Source organism: Rattus rattus, chromosome 15 (assembly GCF_011064425.1).
Source record: "Rattus rattus isolate New Zealand chromosome 15, Rrattus_CSIRO_v1, whole genome shotgun sequence".
In the NCBI taxonomy this organism is placed as follows: domain Eukaryota; kingdom Metazoa; phylum Chordata; class Mammalia; order Rodentia; family Muridae; genus Rattus; species Rattus rattus.
In genome coordinates this window covers 67,565,868-67,583,526 of record NC_046168.1, presented here as the reverse complement: position 1 = coordinate 67,583,526, position 17,659 = coordinate 67,565,868, and the positions used below count along the sequence as shown (strand labels likewise).

The 17,659-nt window shown below is 42.9% G+C and overlaps 1 protein-coding gene across 1 annotated transcript in view; it reads left to right on the top strand.

The window, feature by feature from the left end:
• Window positions 1-1,677: 1,677 nt before the first annotated feature.
• Window positions 1,678-17,659, top strand: part of Wdr7 (WD repeat domain 7) — a 271,935-nt gene continuing 255,953 nt past the window's right edge. Inside the window, exons 1-4 of the mRNA XM_032885554.1 lie at window positions 1,678-1,870; window positions 13,515-13,687; window positions 14,112-14,218; window positions 17,050-17,128. Coding sequence (XP_032741445.1) covers window positions 13,529-13,687; window positions 14,112-14,218; window positions 17,050-17,128 — 345 coding nt within the window. The 5' untranslated portion in view covers window positions 1,678-1,870; window positions 13,515-13,528. The remainder of the gene's footprint in view (window positions 1,871-13,514; window positions 13,688-14,111; window positions 14,219-17,049; window positions 17,129-17,659) is intronic.

The window sequence follows — 17,659 nt, the reverse complement described above, 5'->3', positions numbered from 1 at the left end:
CTATGAAGTAAAAGACAATCACGCTATGGTTCACAGACCCAGAGAGGCTAAGTAACAAGCAGGACTTCACTGGGGAAACAAGGATCTCCCTGGCAAGGAAAAGGAATAAATTTTGCTGGTGGACTGGGGTTCGGGGGGATTTGGAACCAGGAGGAATCAGGTAGTGAAGAGATACTGAGAGACACAAATGGTATTGGGGGACAGTTGGAAACATACTCAATAGAAATTCTATGAAATCTATGAGAGTAACCCTGGCAAAGACCTCCAGTAATGGGGGGCATACACAGATCATCAACGGGCTTTCTTCTGTAACCAGGCAAGGCCTCAAGCGGACACTAACTCAGCCGCAAAACCTTCAACCCACAGTTTGTACTGACTGGAGAGTGTTCTGGGACTGGAGCCTCGCAGAATCATCATTAGAGAGACCAGAGAGACTTCGTCCAGCAACTGATGGGAGCAGATGCAATGTCCCACAGCCAAACATTAGGTGGAGCTCGTGAGTTCTTCGGAGGAGTGGGAGGAAGGGCTGCAGCAACCAGAAGAGACAGGTGCACCAAGAAAAAATGAGAACACGGCCCACAGAATCATCAGACTGGGACTCATGGGCCCTTGCAGAGATGAGCGAGCCTGTAGGGGTCTAACCAGGGTTCTCTGCATACAAATTATGGCTACTCAGGGCTTGTTGTCCTGTGGGAATTTTAGCATGGGAGTGAGGATGGGGGGCTGTCCCTGATTCTTTTACGTACTTGTGGAACCCTTTTCCTCCTACTGGGTCGCCTTGTCTAGCCTTGACTTGGTGGTTTGTGCCTGGTCTTGGTGTAGCTTGTAATGTAGTGATTGATTGATGTCACTGGGAAGCTGCACATTTATGAGAGGAAGTGGAAGTGGGGGTGTGTGTGTGGAAACTGCACCCTGGATGTAATATATGAGAGAAGGAAAAAAAAAAAAAAGAAAAAAACAAAAATAATAAATTTGACCTCACCTTAAAAATGTTCATTTTCCTTAGCCATTAGGTACATGTACATCAAAACAACTTTGAGATTTCATCTTACCTCAGAACGCCATAGATCAACAAAACAAATAACAAATGCTGGAGGAGATGTGGGGGAAAGAGAAGAATGTAAGAAGATGGGTGGGTTGGCTCTGCAGTCATCATAGCCTTTAATAAAGAAGACCTGAATATTTTCCTAGGACGTGTGTGTGTGTGTGTGTGTGTGTGTGTGTGTGTGTGTGTGTGTGTGTGCGCGTGCGTGCTGTGGAGGCGCTACCTTAGATGCTGTCCTTCAGATCAGAAGGAAACAGTATATATGATGTCCTGCCTTCTGAACCCATACTTCGGGGTGAAAAGTAAACTTCCACCATCCTGATCCAGGAAGGACCTGATCGTCTAGGCTGACCATTCCATCCTTGTATGCTTTCCGTCAAAGGAACTGGAAGCCAGAACGCAGCCTAGACCGGACTTATAGTAGACAACATGGCGACAGCACATTGGGGACTTCAGTCGCCACAGTAACCAGACCACGCCCTCCTGGGCTGGACGTGCTGAGAAACTGAGCGGTTTCCACCTCGCCTCGCTTTTGCGACAGTTGCAGCGACGTCACGACAGTTGAGGCCGGTGTCAGCTGATTTACGGCAGCTGAGGCCGGTGTCAGCTGATTTACTGCAGCAGCAGCAGCGGCGGCGGCGGCGGTGGCTCCTTGCAACCAGGCAGGGTGAGGTCGGCTGCACCTGCTTGGGGTCCCTCGAGGTCGCCCACCCAGAATTGCCCGGCTGGTCCTCCTCACGTACGCCGCCTTCTTTACCTCCTCTGCGGGGGCGCCCACAGCATCTCCTACAGACATGATTATCGCCTGAGGTGAAGCTTTGACAGGTAAGAGAGCTTTGGAGCCTCCTTGTGAAAGCCCGGCTTTACAGCTTAGCCTTGGAAGGCAGGGGTTAAAGGTCAAGGGTCACGAGCCCTCCGGAGCTGGAGACCGTCCAGCTGTCAGGTTGTTCTGGTTGGCTGCTGCTCTGTTTGGTACTTCTGCTTCAGACCATCTCCAGGAACCTTTTTCTGCAGCGTGGGGGTCTGTCAGGATCCCTTTGGGGTCTCTAGCCTGGTGACATTTGCTGCTTGTGGAAATGGCCCTAGTCTTTAGGTGGAACTGCTGTGCTCCCAGGGATTATCTGTTTGCTCCCAGGGTCGGGTGACTAGAGATGATCATGGACGTTTATTGGTAATGTTCTTGCACTGGGTTCCCTATGTCCGGACTTACCTTTCCCTATTGGTACTACTGTTTGATTGATGCTCCTGGCTAAGGGGCGACAACACTGTCTGTTAGAGGCTCGTCTTTGAGAGGCCACTTGCCTGCTGTCTTTTAGGACTTGCTCTGACAGAATGCCTGCTGTCTTTCTGACTGGTGGGCCCTGGCATTCTGAAACTATGTTCGCAGCTAGCGCTATCCTGCCTTCGATTTGAAAATTATGTCCTTTTTAATCCACCTGCAATGTCTGCACCTTAGGCGCTGTGCAGAACTCTCTGGTTTGTAAGCTCTTGCCGATTCAGGTGCATCACAGACTGCATACATGTTTTCTTGATGCTGACTTTAGTGCTTAGTTAGTACCAGCTATATATTTCGTTTCTTGTAATATTTCTCATGGGACAAAGACTCTTAATTCCCTTCTTTCTCTTCCTCCTCTTCCTCCTTTTCTTTTTTCCTTCCTTCCTTTCTTCCTTCCTTCCTTCCTTTCTTTCTTTCTTTCTTTCTTTCTTTCTTTCTTTCTTTCTTTCTTTCTTTCTTTTTTCTTTCTTTCTTTCTTTCTTGAGGTTGTCTCTCCTTGTATAGCTTTGGCTGTTCTAGAACATGCGTAGAAATACATCCTAGTGCAGTACAGGCTGGCCTCAAACTCAGAGATCTGCCTGTCTCTGCTTCCTGAGAACTGGGATCAAAGGCATGTGCTAACAAACACACCCTGCTATGATTCTTCTCAGTGATGTTTATTTCTTAGAGAACTTCCTTCCCAAGATTACAACGATCAAAGAAATTGAGTGGTTGGTATTTTGTTATGTAACATTTCCAGTTTGCTTCAGCTTTTCCCTTTGTAAGCAGTCTTATGATAGTATGGAGGTGGTTGTCAGACCCCAAAGGAAAAATTCACGTTGAAATTGTCTCTATTATAAAGAATGAAAAACTACTTTGATTTTTACCCAAAATTTCAGCTCTCTGGCACTTCAGGTTGGGAGAGCAGACTGCATAACAACCGGAAAGCCTTAGCGTCAAATGCCAATTAAGAATTATGGTAGGGGGTTGGGGATTTAGCTCAGTGGTAGAGCGCTTGCCTAGCAAGCGCAAGGCCCTGGGTTCGGTCCCCAGCTCTGAAAAAAAGAAAAAAAAGAATTATGGTAGAGGAGTTAATTTCTCAAAATTTCTACTTAAAAATTCTGCAGAGCTCTGCTTTCCTAATAGGACAAAACATCTGGGTGACCGAATGAATCATATAAACTTAGTCCTACCTGTGGGAAGTTGAAATTTGGGGTACAAAGCCTTATCTAGATATTTTCTTTTATTATGAATACAGTTTTTATTATAAAAAGTTAAAGGAAATGGAGCAGTTTTTCCCCTGTGAAAGTTCAGCATTCAGTCCTTTAAAAGCAGTGAGCAGTGCCTTTAGTCCTAGCATTCCAGAGGGAGGGGTAGAGGCTGATGGATCTCTGTGAGTTTGAGGCCATGCCTGTGAGTTTCAGGACAGACCAGACTACACAGAAAGACCTTGTCTAAAGAACAAAACAAAACAGAACAAAATAGTGAGCTATTTTGTGCTTCTTTCAAAACCACAAGGTAACCTACCTCAAGAGAAGAGTAGGATAACCTCATGTTGAAAGGGAGTCTTTAAGTTTGTTTTGAGGGCTGGAGAGATGGCTCAGCGGTCAAGAACACTGAGTGCTTTTCCAGAGATTCTGAGTTCAATTCCCGCAACCACACAGTGGCTCGCAACCATCTATAACGGGATCCGATGCCCTCTTCTGGTTTGTCTGAAGATAGTGACAGTGTAGTCACATACATAAAACAAATAAATCTTAAAAACAAGTTCGTTTTGATCCTCGGGCAGAGGTGTTCAGTGTCCATCACTGGGGTAGTTCAATATTCCAGTTCACATTCTGCCCTATTATTCCAACTCTTGCCGCCGTTTTCTTACTATTCACCCAGTGGAGACCAATACAATGTGTGCGGGGTACTCGCTTTAGTCCGTGTTACTAAACGTGTGTTCTTTTGAGTGCCCGAGTTTTTAAAATTATGTCGTGATTGTATCGTTCTTGTTCTCCCAAGGTGACTAATGCTTCTAACCTCTGACTTTTAATTTAAAGAGGATTTATTTTTGTTCGAGTGTGTGTTGCTTGCGTGACTACGTGCCCTATGTGTGCAAGCCTGTTGAGGCCAGGGGTAGGCATTGGGTCTCCTGGAGCTGAAGCTGTCCCAGGTCGTGAGCCACCTGAGGTGGGTGCTGTGAACTGGAGTCAGGGCACTGTAAGGGTAAGGAGTGCTTCGAGCTGCACCTTTAGCCTCCCGCCCTGCAGTGTTTTAGAATGCACATGTGCTTTGGCTGATCTGTCTGGGTGTATCCACGGCGTCTAACTTTCCTAGCACTGTAGAGGTTATTGCAATAGCAGTCGGTGACACGTAAAGGCCACTTGTTTCCTGAGTATAAAGCAGTCACTGAAGCTCTGTCAAATCGTGTCGGAGAAAAAGCTAGAGAGGTGCGTGCTTTTGCAGGGTAGCTCTTGGGGGTTGCCGTGGCCTGTGGCTGCACTGGTGCCTAGGGGCACTCAGCATCTCTTTTTCCAGACTGTTATATATAAACGTTAGCCTCGACTTACAAGGAATCTGAGCTTTAATTTCTTGTGTGTATGGCACTGGGATTGAGCCCAGGGCGTTACACATTCTAGGCAAGTACTCTACCGCTAAGCTCAGTTCCCAACCCTGAGTTTTTAGCATTTTCCGGTAAGCATTTTATCTTATTTTCATTTTCCTTTTTGTAAAATTGGCTATCCATCTAATTACCATGTTTATTTTGTAGGTCCCGTCTTGGTGTGTTGCTAATAGCAGAGAATCACAGATTTTTTTTTTTTTTTTTTAACCATGACATGGGTTCTTGCTTATAGTCATGGAGGTCTGACTTTGAGTGGGCCTTTTGTGATGAGAGTTTTACATGGGTACTGAGGGAGCACAGGTATTATCTAGTCGGAGATAGGAAATGCACAGGTACGAGCATATGCGTGTGTACCGTATACTGGCCTCTCTGCTTTTAAAAAATTACCTGTGTTTAATTATTGGGCTCCATCCTGAGGACTTTATCTGATTGTAATCACTTCCTAGAGGCCTCACCTCTGAATATCCTGGGTTAGTTTCCACTGGCTTTATTTATTACCTTGAAAAGAGGATTACGTTTCACCACTAAACCCTGGCGGACTTACTCCATAGCACAGATCGTTGTCAGTCTGCATGTTCAGCTGAACATGTCGAGGGTTTCCTAGACCCTAGTCCTGTAAGTTTTACAGATACATCTCTTCGCTTTATGCCGTATGTCAGTGTCCTTTTCTGTACTGCACTTCACTAACAGACACTTTCGATTTTCATATACTAGATTTCCCCTTACATTTAGCCTGCGGCTACAGGTTTTGTTTCTGACGTTTTCTTGACTATATCTCAAGGTAAGTCCTCCTATGTTAAGCATCACTGATTTCATAGTTTTCCTTTAAATGTCTCCTTTTGTATGTCATTATGTGTTGTGATCCAGTTCCTTTTCAATACAGTGTGCCAATTTTCCTATGCTCATTCCCACTTTCTCCCACGTACGGGCTATATTTTGATATTTATTCCAACACTGGATCGTCTTCCTTTAGTTTACTTTTCTGTATGTGCTCTGATGCTATGCTTTCTATGTTCATTTTAAGATTTATTATTACTGAGATGGGGTCTCACTTGAAGACCTGCCTGACCTCAAACTCTGCCAACCAGGCTGACTTCTGCCTTCTGAGTGCTAGGATTAATCCTGTTGCTGCCACGCCCAGCTTACGTTTATTATTTCTATTTGTGTTTTAGTGTATGTGCATGTGCGGGTGCCTGCATGTGTGTGTGTAAATGTGTAGGAGGGTGGAGGACAGACAAGGCAGTTGGAATTCCAGGAAGTTGTAAGTCACCCGATGTGGGGACAACTGTGCAAAGAGTAGGCTCAGGAGAGAAGATTAGGGTTTTATTTTAGGATATGTTAAAGTTTCAGAACTTACTAGTTATGCAGAGGAGTTTGAAGTTCAGGAGACAGCCCTAAGCTGACAGGGGAACCCTCATCATGTAGCTAGCATTTTATTTTGAAGAGGGAATGTTTCCTTGTTTTTTTCACTGTGCCGCAAAGCCACTGCTTCACTTGCAAAGACTGCATCAGCCAGTACAGCACATGTTAAAACACTGCAGCAGCCAGTGCAGTGGATGGTAACACAGCAGCCGCCAGTGCAGCACATAAATGTAGCCCTTCATTCAACACGCTTTTCTGTGCTCCCAGAGATTTCCAATGAGAAGATACATTTCCCCCCTTAAATCCATGGATAGATATAAATGAGTTATACATACTTTCAGTACTGTGTGAAACTTACATTGCTCTCCTGAAATATGGAATTTTTATATGAGTACCCTGTAGCTGTCCTCAGACACACAAGAAGAGAGTCATCAGATTCCATTACAGATGGTTGTGAGCCACCATGTGGTTGCTGGGATTTGAACTCAGGGCCTCTGAAAGAGCAGTCAGTGCATTTAACTGCCGAGCCAACTCTCCAGCCCAAAATACGGAATTTTTATACTCATTTTTTTTTGTTATTGCGCTGGCTAGGTTTATGTTCTATTGACAGAAGCCAAAATCACTGGGAAAAGGGAAGATTAATTAACAAAATCTCCCCGCCAGATTGGCCTGTGGTGCATTGTCTTGAGTGATGATTGATGTGGAGAGCCCAGCTTACTGTGGGCAGTGCTACTTCTGGGATGGTGGTCCTGGGTGCTGAGCAAACCATGAGGAGCAAGCCAGCAAGCAGCATTCCTCTATGGTCTCTGCATTAGCTCTTGTCTCTAATTTCCTGCCCTAACTTCTTTGATTATAGACTGTGACGTGGAAATGTAGGGGAAATAAATCCTTTCCTATGAAAGTTTATATGGTCATGGTGTTTTATCACAGCAATGGAAACCTTAACTATAGAGGTAAGGTCTTACCACGTATCCTGGCTGGCCTGGAACTTGCTATGTAATAGACTAGGTTGGCCTTGAACTCATGGAGATCTGCTGAGTGCTGGAATTAAAGGCTGGTGGAGGAGCACACCCAGCTTTATATCCACTTTTAAAACTGGATATTTTTAATCTCATAATTCTCAACACCAGAATTTAGCCCCTAGTCTAAATACCTAGTCTAGGTTATTATAAAAAGATGTACATTGTGTTTATCTGCATACATTAGGAAGTTGGGGGGATTTTCTTTAATAGCACTGTTGAGAACAGTTTCTTTTCTATCAGTTTTCCTAGAAGTTATTTCAGGTCTTTGATCCAGCACTAATCTAAGAAAACCATGCTGGGGCCAGTTATATCGCACTGTTTTATCTGGTGTGTGTGTGTGTGTACTCCTTAATGAATTTTACATATTTCCCATACATTTAGTCACTCAGTGGTTCATTCCCTCTGAAGGTTGCTCAGTGTCATCTTGACCAGCCAACCCTCTTCATGGCAGGATTTGGTGACGAGCCCTGGGTTTTCTACAGAGTTCTCCATCAACTTCAGTTACTTCTGACAGGACTGTAGAGCTCACCATGACCTTCACCCTCTTTAAAGCACCACAGTTCATCTTGCGTTTTACATTTTGGCTCGTCTTCAGGCAGAGCACAGTAAACACTCTCTCCAAAAGCTTCCGGTGCATGATTGCTGATTCTTACTGCTACATGCATCATTCTCTGCTGGCACATCTTCCTGTTTCCCTGAATTTACGCACGAGCACACACACACACACACACACACACACACACACACACACACACACCACACACACACACCCACACACACACACAGGCACCACACACACACACACACACACACACACACACACACACACACACAGAGGCACCACACACACACACACACACACACACACACATACACACACACACACACAGAGGCACCACACACACACACACACACACACACACACACACACACAGAGGCACCACACACACACACACTCACACACACTTACACGCACACACAGAGGCATCACACACACACACACAGAGGCACCACACACACACACACACACACACACACACAGCGGCACCACATACATTTATGGGGATCGAGGTTAGGAAAAGTAGAAGAAAGTCAGGAGAGTGTGCAGATGTGAAGGTAAAGAAGTGTTTCAAAGGCTGCGTGAACTACATCAAGTGTTGCTGGTAGATTAGTTAACGTAAGGAGCAGGACCTGAGCTTAGTTTAGCTTGGGGTTGATGGCCTAGTGAAGCAGCAGTTTGTAGCTAGGCATTGTCTGTAGTCTCTAAGGAGGACCGTAATATAAATACGAATGCTGTAGCTTAGGTTACACATATCCTCTGAGTTTAGAGGCAGCCAATGGGAGAGCCGGTTCTTCTCCAGCTAAGGTGACTCATACCTTCATACTTACAGCGCGTTTTACTGATCTGATTTCTGAGACATTTTGACCTCTGTCTTGGTTGTCTCTTCTTCTGGGTGGTTTAATTAAGTTTATATATGGTAAAGTTTCAGGGCTCAACTTAGGGACTGAGGATAGTAGGAGGGAAATAGTAGCACTAATTAGAGGTCCTGGGAAGGTGAGAGGGAAGGCCAGAAAACTGGTCGTTCTGCCAAGTGGAACCTGTTTCTGCTGTGGGGTGAGAGCCGATGGGCAGATCAGTAAGTGCTGAGGTTTGGTGCACATGCCTGATGGTCGAGGAGCTCTGGCAGCTGGGGCAACCACAGAATTAAAAACACCAGGGATATGCCTGACAGTCTGTGACTCACTTTTAAAATTGTGATTAATTTCTGTAAAGATAGCCACATAGTTCTTCAAAACCTACAACTCATCGACTTAGGGCTGTTTCAGTAACGAAAAAGTACGTACACTGCTATGTTAACATCCTCTGCTCTTCCCACACACCTTGTGAACAGACAGCACTGGAACTTCCTTACACACAGCACTCCTAAAGTGCCAGCTTCATCAAGACAGTATTGTTTCCTTCCGTCCAGATGGGAAAGGATGACCTTGTCAGCTGTGTGGTGTTGGAAGGTTGTATCCCTCATAGCTCCAATTCCCGAACTGCTCTGTTAAGGTAGCAGCTGAGCGCTCAATTTCTCCCCTGCTTTTTCTGACCTAGCCATCTCTTCATTGTTGGCTTGTTTTTCTAAGTCGTTAATAAGGGCAAAGGCACAAAGAAAATTCGTTACCTTCTTGTTATGTTTTTGTTTTTGTTTTTTTTTTTCTTGAGATGATCTCACTGTGTAGCGTTGCTTGTTCAGGAAATCAGTGTGAGGACCAGGCTGACCTCAAATTCATAAATTCCTGCTGCTTCTGCTTCCCCAGTGCTAGGATTTTAGACATATGCCACTACCTTGTCACAGAAATTCATAATATCAATGGCCACTTTGTTGATGGCAGACCGCAGCGATCTTGACCTGGACACACTCTCTTGACAAATGATGTAGGACCAGCCTCTGAGATTCCAGTGAACCTTTGCAGCCTTGTCCTTTTCCTCACTGCCGTGGTGAGTATGTTTAGCTCTTAGGTGTTCAGTTGCTGCTTTCTGCATCTCTCATTGGTGGAACAATAGGTAGTGCCTGCACTAGTTCCCATAGCCCCATTTTCACAAGAGTCTGAGTTTGTCTGTGAGGTATAGTGCTCAGAAAGAGCACAGACCGAGAAGATGTCGGTGCCTTCGTGAACATGGTCACTGTCCTAGGATGGAAATACATCTCTTTTTTTGCATTTAAAAGTTATAAAAACAGTATAGAAAAATTAACATTCTTCTTTTTATAGGTTATTTTATTTATTTACATTTCAAATGTTATCCCCCTTTCCCATCCCCCCACATTAATATTCTTATACCTGATTAAAAGGCATGTGTGTATATATTAGGCTTGGGTGCACATTTGTGGAGCAAGTGCATGCTTGATGCCGAAGGTTAGCAGGAGTCGCAGATGGTGTGAACTACTGTGTACTTCAGCATGGCCTTCTTTAGGGCCTCTCTTCAAATGCAGTTACATTGGCTGGCAGGGGCTTCGACGTGTGAGATTTTTGGGAGGACACATACTTTGAGTTCACAAGAAAATACATTGCATACAACTTGAGCGTTTTACTTACTTGTCTGTAAAAATACGAAAGACAGTTTATAGATGGTTACAGTAATTTGAATATGGACAGTATTGCTGGTGCTGTTTGATAATGGTATTGTGTTTATCCTGAAGAAGAGTGCTTTCATTTTGTAAGTTCTGTGTTTAAAAATATTTAAGGGTGATACACATAATTTTCACGATACACATAATTTATTTTCTAATATTTAGCTTTCTCCCCATGGACAAAATTCCCATGGCTGAACTTCTGACTTTTCTTTCCAACTTTCACACCATGAGATAAACAATAGTCACCTCCTTTGGAAAGTGTGGAAACACCTTCTAGTTGTTGTAAAGTGTGCAATCTTTTTAACTTTGGGCCGTTTTGCTATTGTATTCCCTCCTTATCTTGGGGTTACAGGGACACCTGGTTCCTGACAGCTGTCTTAGAGAGTACTTTGAGACCAACATCCTTGGGTCTGAAATGGGAAAGGGCAGTCCTGCTTCCAGGGCCATCGTCCCTGGAGCTCAGACAGCATGAGACAGTTGGACAGATGAACCTGCTTTCCAGTTGCAGCTCTGAGCTCTGACCCTCGCATGTGTACAGCAAGTGCTTCTCCACCGAGCCATGCCTCCAGCGATGTATTTTCTGTTTCCAGAGGCATCTAGAATTGAAATGTTTTTATTTATTAGATAATGCTATAGTTTAGAATATAGCATCTCTCCTGAAAATACTAGTTAGAAAATGTTAATATACAGTCAGTGCTTTGGAGAGTTAGTGATGTAATTTTTTCAAGCATTCCCATTAAACTTAATACACTTTTAGTCATTTAATTGATAGTTTTACTCTTGGCCTTTCCATGAATATATGATTTTTTTTTGTTTCAATGATTCCTATGACTTGGTTCATTTCGATTCACTATAAAGATTTTTGGGATATATTTCTTTTCAAGCAATAGATGGTAATGTTAGCAATATGGAGACTGTAGAATTAATAAATAATTGACTAGTTGAATGCTGGTGATTGATTGAAGAGCGACACTCCATGAATTTATATTGCCCCTTTCCTACTTCAGGTAATTCCTAGTGATATCATTGGCTCAGTTCAGAGAAGTTCAGATTTAGATTCTTGTGGTCTGATGATTAAACTTGTTTTAAATCCTGTGATCTAATGACTAAATCCAGTTAAATCTGGACTAACTTGCCCATTTCTCATTTTTAATCAGTTATATAGAGATAAGTCTATCCATAGAAGTATTTGTTATGATTTAGTGATGTAAGCCACATTATCCTTTATTCCATGTTATTTCCTGAGTATTTCTGGTGGCTTTTCTAAAGTTTCACTTTTATTTAATTAGACTTTTAAAGGTTTACATAAAAAATGTTTTTAGGTACTTACTACCATCTACTCATTGGTCCTAGGTCTGCTTTCATTGCCTTTAGCTTGGGTTGGGTTTTGAGTAGATCCTGGACTATCTAGAGGAATGGTGTTTTATTCCCAGAGATCCTGGGGTTGCATTCAATGCTTTGAGCTTGATTGTCTGCTTGGGGGAAATCTTTGGTGATATGATTGAAAGCCAATGTCATCACCATGGAAAAATGAACTCCTTCCAAATATGTTTCTCCAGAAAGTCTTTGTTGAGGAGGCCATGCTTCTAGGAACACACTGTTCTGAATTTACTAAAGTCAGTTTGGAGTTTAGTTTTTCTTGCTAATGTCTGATAGGAGTATGGAAATAATTGCAATCTCACGATAGCTTGTACTAATATAGTATAAATGACTTTATTAATAAGGATGTTTCTTGAGTTTTTTCTTTAAATGTATACCTTTTATTTATAATAAGGAAATATTTTTGAAGAAACAGACTGGTGAAAGCTATAAATTGCAAGAAAAAAAAAGTGTTGTATAGGTTGTTTCTGGTAGATATTCTAATGTCCCTCAACCTTCTTACTTTCCTCATTTTCTCTTTAGACAGTTTCTTTCGATTGACCACGTGTCAGGCTGTAGGATGTTTCAGGCCTGGCATAGTTCTCTGTGGAGTACTCTTTATCCCATCCTTGTAACTTCCCAGAACTCAACATTTGCTTAGGTCTTTAGCCATGAGGTTGTAACACAAGCGGTTTAGCAAAAAGTTATGTTATATGAAGCAGTGATTCCTCATGTTCATGATTTCCTACAAAAATACCTTGAGTACACAGTAATTAATTATCATTTCAAGTTTAAATCTCCTCGCCAGAAACACACCTTAATTTAGGTGCAGTTGTTTAAGGACATTATTTTCCTCCAGGTTTCAGCACTACAAAGGACACACGTGACCTCTGGAGTAAATGTGGTTAAGTGAGTTTCTCGTTAAGTGTGTTCACTCAGTGTTTAGCACACAGTGAAACAGACCTTTTAGTTTGTTTTGGAAGGGAAGTATTTTATACTACTTTGGAAACTCAAAGAATAAGGGAGACTATAGGTTCTGGTGTCAGGGTGCTGATCTAGGCCCGTCACTTGTCTCTGCATGACTCTGTCAAATGACTTTGTCAAAAGACAGTGCCATAGGACTTACTTACGGAATGCGAGAAAGGCTTGAGATTACATGTATTTCCATTTACCCCTACACAAGGCTTAGAAGGATTCTCAGACCATGAAAGTTCTTTACATTCTTGTCCAGTGATTGCTGGTATAGTCTTTAAGTACCATGTTTTTTGAGTACAGTTTTGGATTTGACTGTTTTACTTGTGGAGGCAGAGGACTTGGATCCAGTCAGCTAGGACTTGGATCTGAGCACTGTAGCTCACTAGCTCTCTGCCTCAGGGCGGAATGCTTGTTTCATTTCTTGTCTTCTACGCTGGGAGACTGTTTTAGGACTTGAAATAAAATGGTGCACTTAAAGTTGCTGTATACACTGATGTGATAAATCAACGTATGTTGAAATGATTAGACTTCCAGTAGTAAAATTTAAAAGTTGTGAATGCCTCCAGTAAGTACTTTTGCCCAGTGTTTTAAGCCCCTGACTTTGGGAGTAAATATAAATGAATTACTTTTATTTGAGAGGATTTTAAGTGGTTAAAATTTGGTATTTAGAAAATATACTTATTTTCAAATTATACAAGTCAACTTCATAATAAAGGCATATAATGTGTTTTAAGAAGAATATCTGACATTATTCTTATTACATTTTCAGGTTTGAAAAACACAATGGCAGGAAACAGTCTAGTTCTGCCCATTGTTCTCTGGGGCCGCAAAGCACCCACACACTGTATTTCGTCAATACTGCTGACAGATGATGGGGGCACGATTGTGACTGGATGCCACGATGGACAGATATGTCTCTGGGATCTCTCAGAAGAACTGGAAGTGAGTATTCGAATGTTTGCTGCACATTTAAAACACGAGTCAGTAATTGCTAGCACATCGTACAGCACACTGCCTGCCCTTACTGTTCAGTGTCTGGGCATTATCTCTTTCAGTCCGAGCCTGGATATTGATAGTGACTACTTAAACATGATTACTGATTGAAAGGCCAACTTTCAAAAAATTATTTAGGTGTGTATGTGTGACTCCATGTGTATGTGTGACTCCGTGTGTATGTGTGACTCCATGTGTATGTGCACATGCTGCTGGATGTTCACAGAGTCCCAGAGCCGGAGTTACAGGGGTCGTGAGCCAAACCTAGGTCATCTGAAGGAGTGGCACATGCTCTTAACCCCGTGCCATCTCTCCAGCCCCAAGGCTAACTGTGTAACGTGTTATTTACAGCAGCATATTTTTGCCTCTCTAGGTTAATCCCCGAGCACTATTATTTGGCCACACAGCAGCCATCACTTGTTTGTCAAAAGCCTGTGCTTCTGGGGACAAACAGTACACCGTGAGTGCGTCCGCAAATGGGTAAGTCGCAGTCGGCTTTCCTTTTCAGTTTTTGGTCAGGTTTCTCTCCTCACCCCCCAAGTTTTTATGTCTTAAAGAGTGAGGATCTTGGCTGAGCGTGGTGGTGCACACCTTTAATGCCAGCACCTAAGGGGCAGAAGCAGGTAGATCACTATGAGGCCAGCCGGATAGACAGAAAACTCTAGGCTAGCTAGGGCCACACAGTGAGACCCTGTTAAAAAAAGGCTGCAGCTTTTATTTGTTAGTTAAAAGTGTGTTTATAGGGGCTGGGGAGGTGACTCAGAGTTCAAGAGCACTCACGGCTCGTCTGAGGACCCACTTTCAGTTCCCAGCACCCATGTTGGGCAGCCCACAACCACCTGTAAGATCAACTCCAGGGAATCCCACCTCTGCTGGAGTCTACGGTACCCACATGCACATAGCACATCCTCAGAGAGACTCACACATAAACACACAGGGAAAAATACAAGTAAGTCTTAGAAATTGTGTTTATAGGTTGCCGTGTGACACTGATATTTTCATACTTTCTAACCAGCACCCCTAGGGGGGATTTTCTTTCTATTGCAGCATCTTCTTGCGCTGTCTAAATCTGAAAGAGGATGTTTGGATGTTTGAATTACAGTTTTAAGAATACATGTTTTCACAAATAATTTTCTGTGATACTTTATTGCCTTTTTTTGCTTTTGAGAAACCCAGGCTATCACGAAAGGAAAAGCATGATCATAGCTTGCACAGCGTTTTTATTGAGTCAGCTGGCAACTCCGGGGTTTTTAGGAAACTCGAGTGATGCCATGCTGTCTCCGGCTGGGAGGCAGAGCTCTGCCAAGCTTTTGCTGTTGTGATGCTGTGTGCTCATGTGCACACATGAGCAATTCCCCTGCCTCAGGACGGGCCTTGTGTGGAGAGGCAGCCACTGATCAGTCTCAGTAGGGTCCAGAGGGGGAAGAACTTTAAAAACATTTTTTTTTGAAACAAGTTGGGGAACTTGTAAGACATTTATGTGAAACATCTTTTCTCTTCTATAATTTTTGGGTTGGAATTTATATGAATTTTTTGAAGCAGCAAGAGACAATATTAAGTAAAAACAATACTTTTTTTTGTTTTGGTCATAAAGGATCATTTTCATTGGTACACTTGTTTTACGGTGAATGCTGATTGAAAATTGTTTCAGCAAGGTATGGTGATGTCTGCCTGACACACCTGTTATCCCAGCACTCCAGAGAGAGGTGGGATTGCTGCAAGTTACAGGCTGTTATCGGCCTTTAATACCTAGAAAATTCCATGCCAACTGGAGCTACATAGCAAGACTCTGTCTCAACTATCAAACAACAGAAATATTTTTATATCATTTGAGATGTAACAAAATGAAAACCTTTAGTAAGTATCATTGCATTTTTGTTGCAGGATATTTGATCACAGGGTGAACCTTCGAGATTGTGTTAGTTACTGAAAAAACTTGTTTCTAGTTGTGGTGTGGCTCTGTCCTTAGCACACAACTTTAATCTCTCTGGCTAGAATATAGACATATCACTAGTACACACATTTAATCCCAAACAATGGAGGTAAAGCTGGTTTGTAGAAGGAAGCACCCGTGTTAAGTTATATGTAACTGAGTTGCAGACAAGTGACAAATCAGAAAGATTGGACAGAGTAGCAGGTCCACCTCTCACAAGAAGAGAGAATACAGGGAAGCTCCTGAAGAAAGAGCAGCGCAGGGAGAGGAGGCGCTTTACTGGACAGTCGCACAGAGACAGGCTGAGGAGAGAACAAGCTAGACACAGGTGAAGACAGAAGAAGCCAGAGAGTGAGAGGGAGTCACCAGATTAGAACAGATTGCTAGAGTTATTGTGAGTCAAACAGAGCAATTCAGGAAGGGCAGAGAGAGAGAGAAGCCAGACTGAGTCAGTCAGCTTGGAGAGGAGCTCGAGCCAGAAAAGCTTAGCTGAATCAGACAGCTAGAGATCAGAAAGGACAAGGGAGGGTAGGAGGCTGACTCAGCAGTGAGCCTCAGAGGCTGGAAACCCTCTGGGCCTACATAAGATGGCACAGAGGCCAGAAGCCTCAGACTAGGCCTCAGCCAGCAGATAGAGGGAGCCATCCTCGGAGACAACAATTACATCCGGTGAATGAAAGTCACTCTACACATTTTCTTAATATTTTTCTGTTAAGTAACCTTATTTCTTTAAAAGACAAGGCATAGCAACATGTATAATTTTCAGTGTATTCTTTAGTTTGAAATATAAGGACTTTTTGTTGATGTAATAAAATGCTTTAGTGGTGCTGACATTTGGGGCTCTGTTGGTTTTAGCTGCTTGTGTTTTGCAGTGCTGCATGTGCAGGGCACACTAATGTAGCCCTTGGCTCTCAGACGTTCAGATTACAGCTTTATCTCTGGCTGTTCATTCAGTCCTTGCAGATCACGTCCAGGTTGGCTCTGCTTCTTTATTAATTAAGTTCGAGCTTCTGGACGAGGGAACAGCTGCTGGTTGGAGCAGCCAGTATCAGAAACCTCTGCAAGGGAGAAGGAACGTTCTGGAGAGCCTCAGTTAAGTTATGCCAAGAACTACTCACAAGACTCTACCAACCAGTGAGGAATCAGGAGTGCGTCTCCATTACAAGACTGATGTAGACTGAAATGGGGTGTTGACAGTTGGAAATGGGGTTAGAATAGTGAGGGAGGGGAATGGAAAATTTGATCAAGAGCAATAATGACTATAAACCTCTTTCCTTCCTGCACTATATTAGTTCCAATGGAACCTTAACTGTAAGCCACTGTGACAAGGTTACTATTGTAAATTAGATCCAGGATGAGCTATTATTTTGTCTTATAGAGAGATGTGCCTCTGGGATGTGAATGACGGCAGATGTATTGAATTTACAAAATTAGCCTGCACACATACTGGCATACAGGTTTGTATCTATTTCTTTGTCTGAGTCAACACAGTTTATGACAAGTGCATCATTAAGACATGGGACTCACTGGCCATCCAGCTTACTTGATGCGTTTCAGGCCAGTGAGAAACAAACAAACAAACAAATAAGGTGCCTGGAGAATGACAGATGAGGTTGTCCTCTGGTCGCTACAGGTATGTGCACACATTTGTGTGCACCAGCTGCACTCATGCAAATGCAAATTGCTTCCATTTTATATTATTTTAGTGTAAAAGCTGTGTTAAGCTCATCATATGCAATCATTTTGACTTTCATACAATTTACAGTTATGGCTTAACTTCTGGCTTATGTTTTAGGGGAATTATTTATTTCTGCTGAATATATTTTGAGTACTTACAAAAATATCTAATTCTGTTGTAGACCTTCTGTGTTTAGATTAGCAGTCATATATAAATAGAAGACACCTTTTGGCAGATTCCTGGGTAGTATGGCAACTTACTCTGTCCCCGTCGCTCATTCAGATCCAGAGAGAAATTGTTTAATAATAAT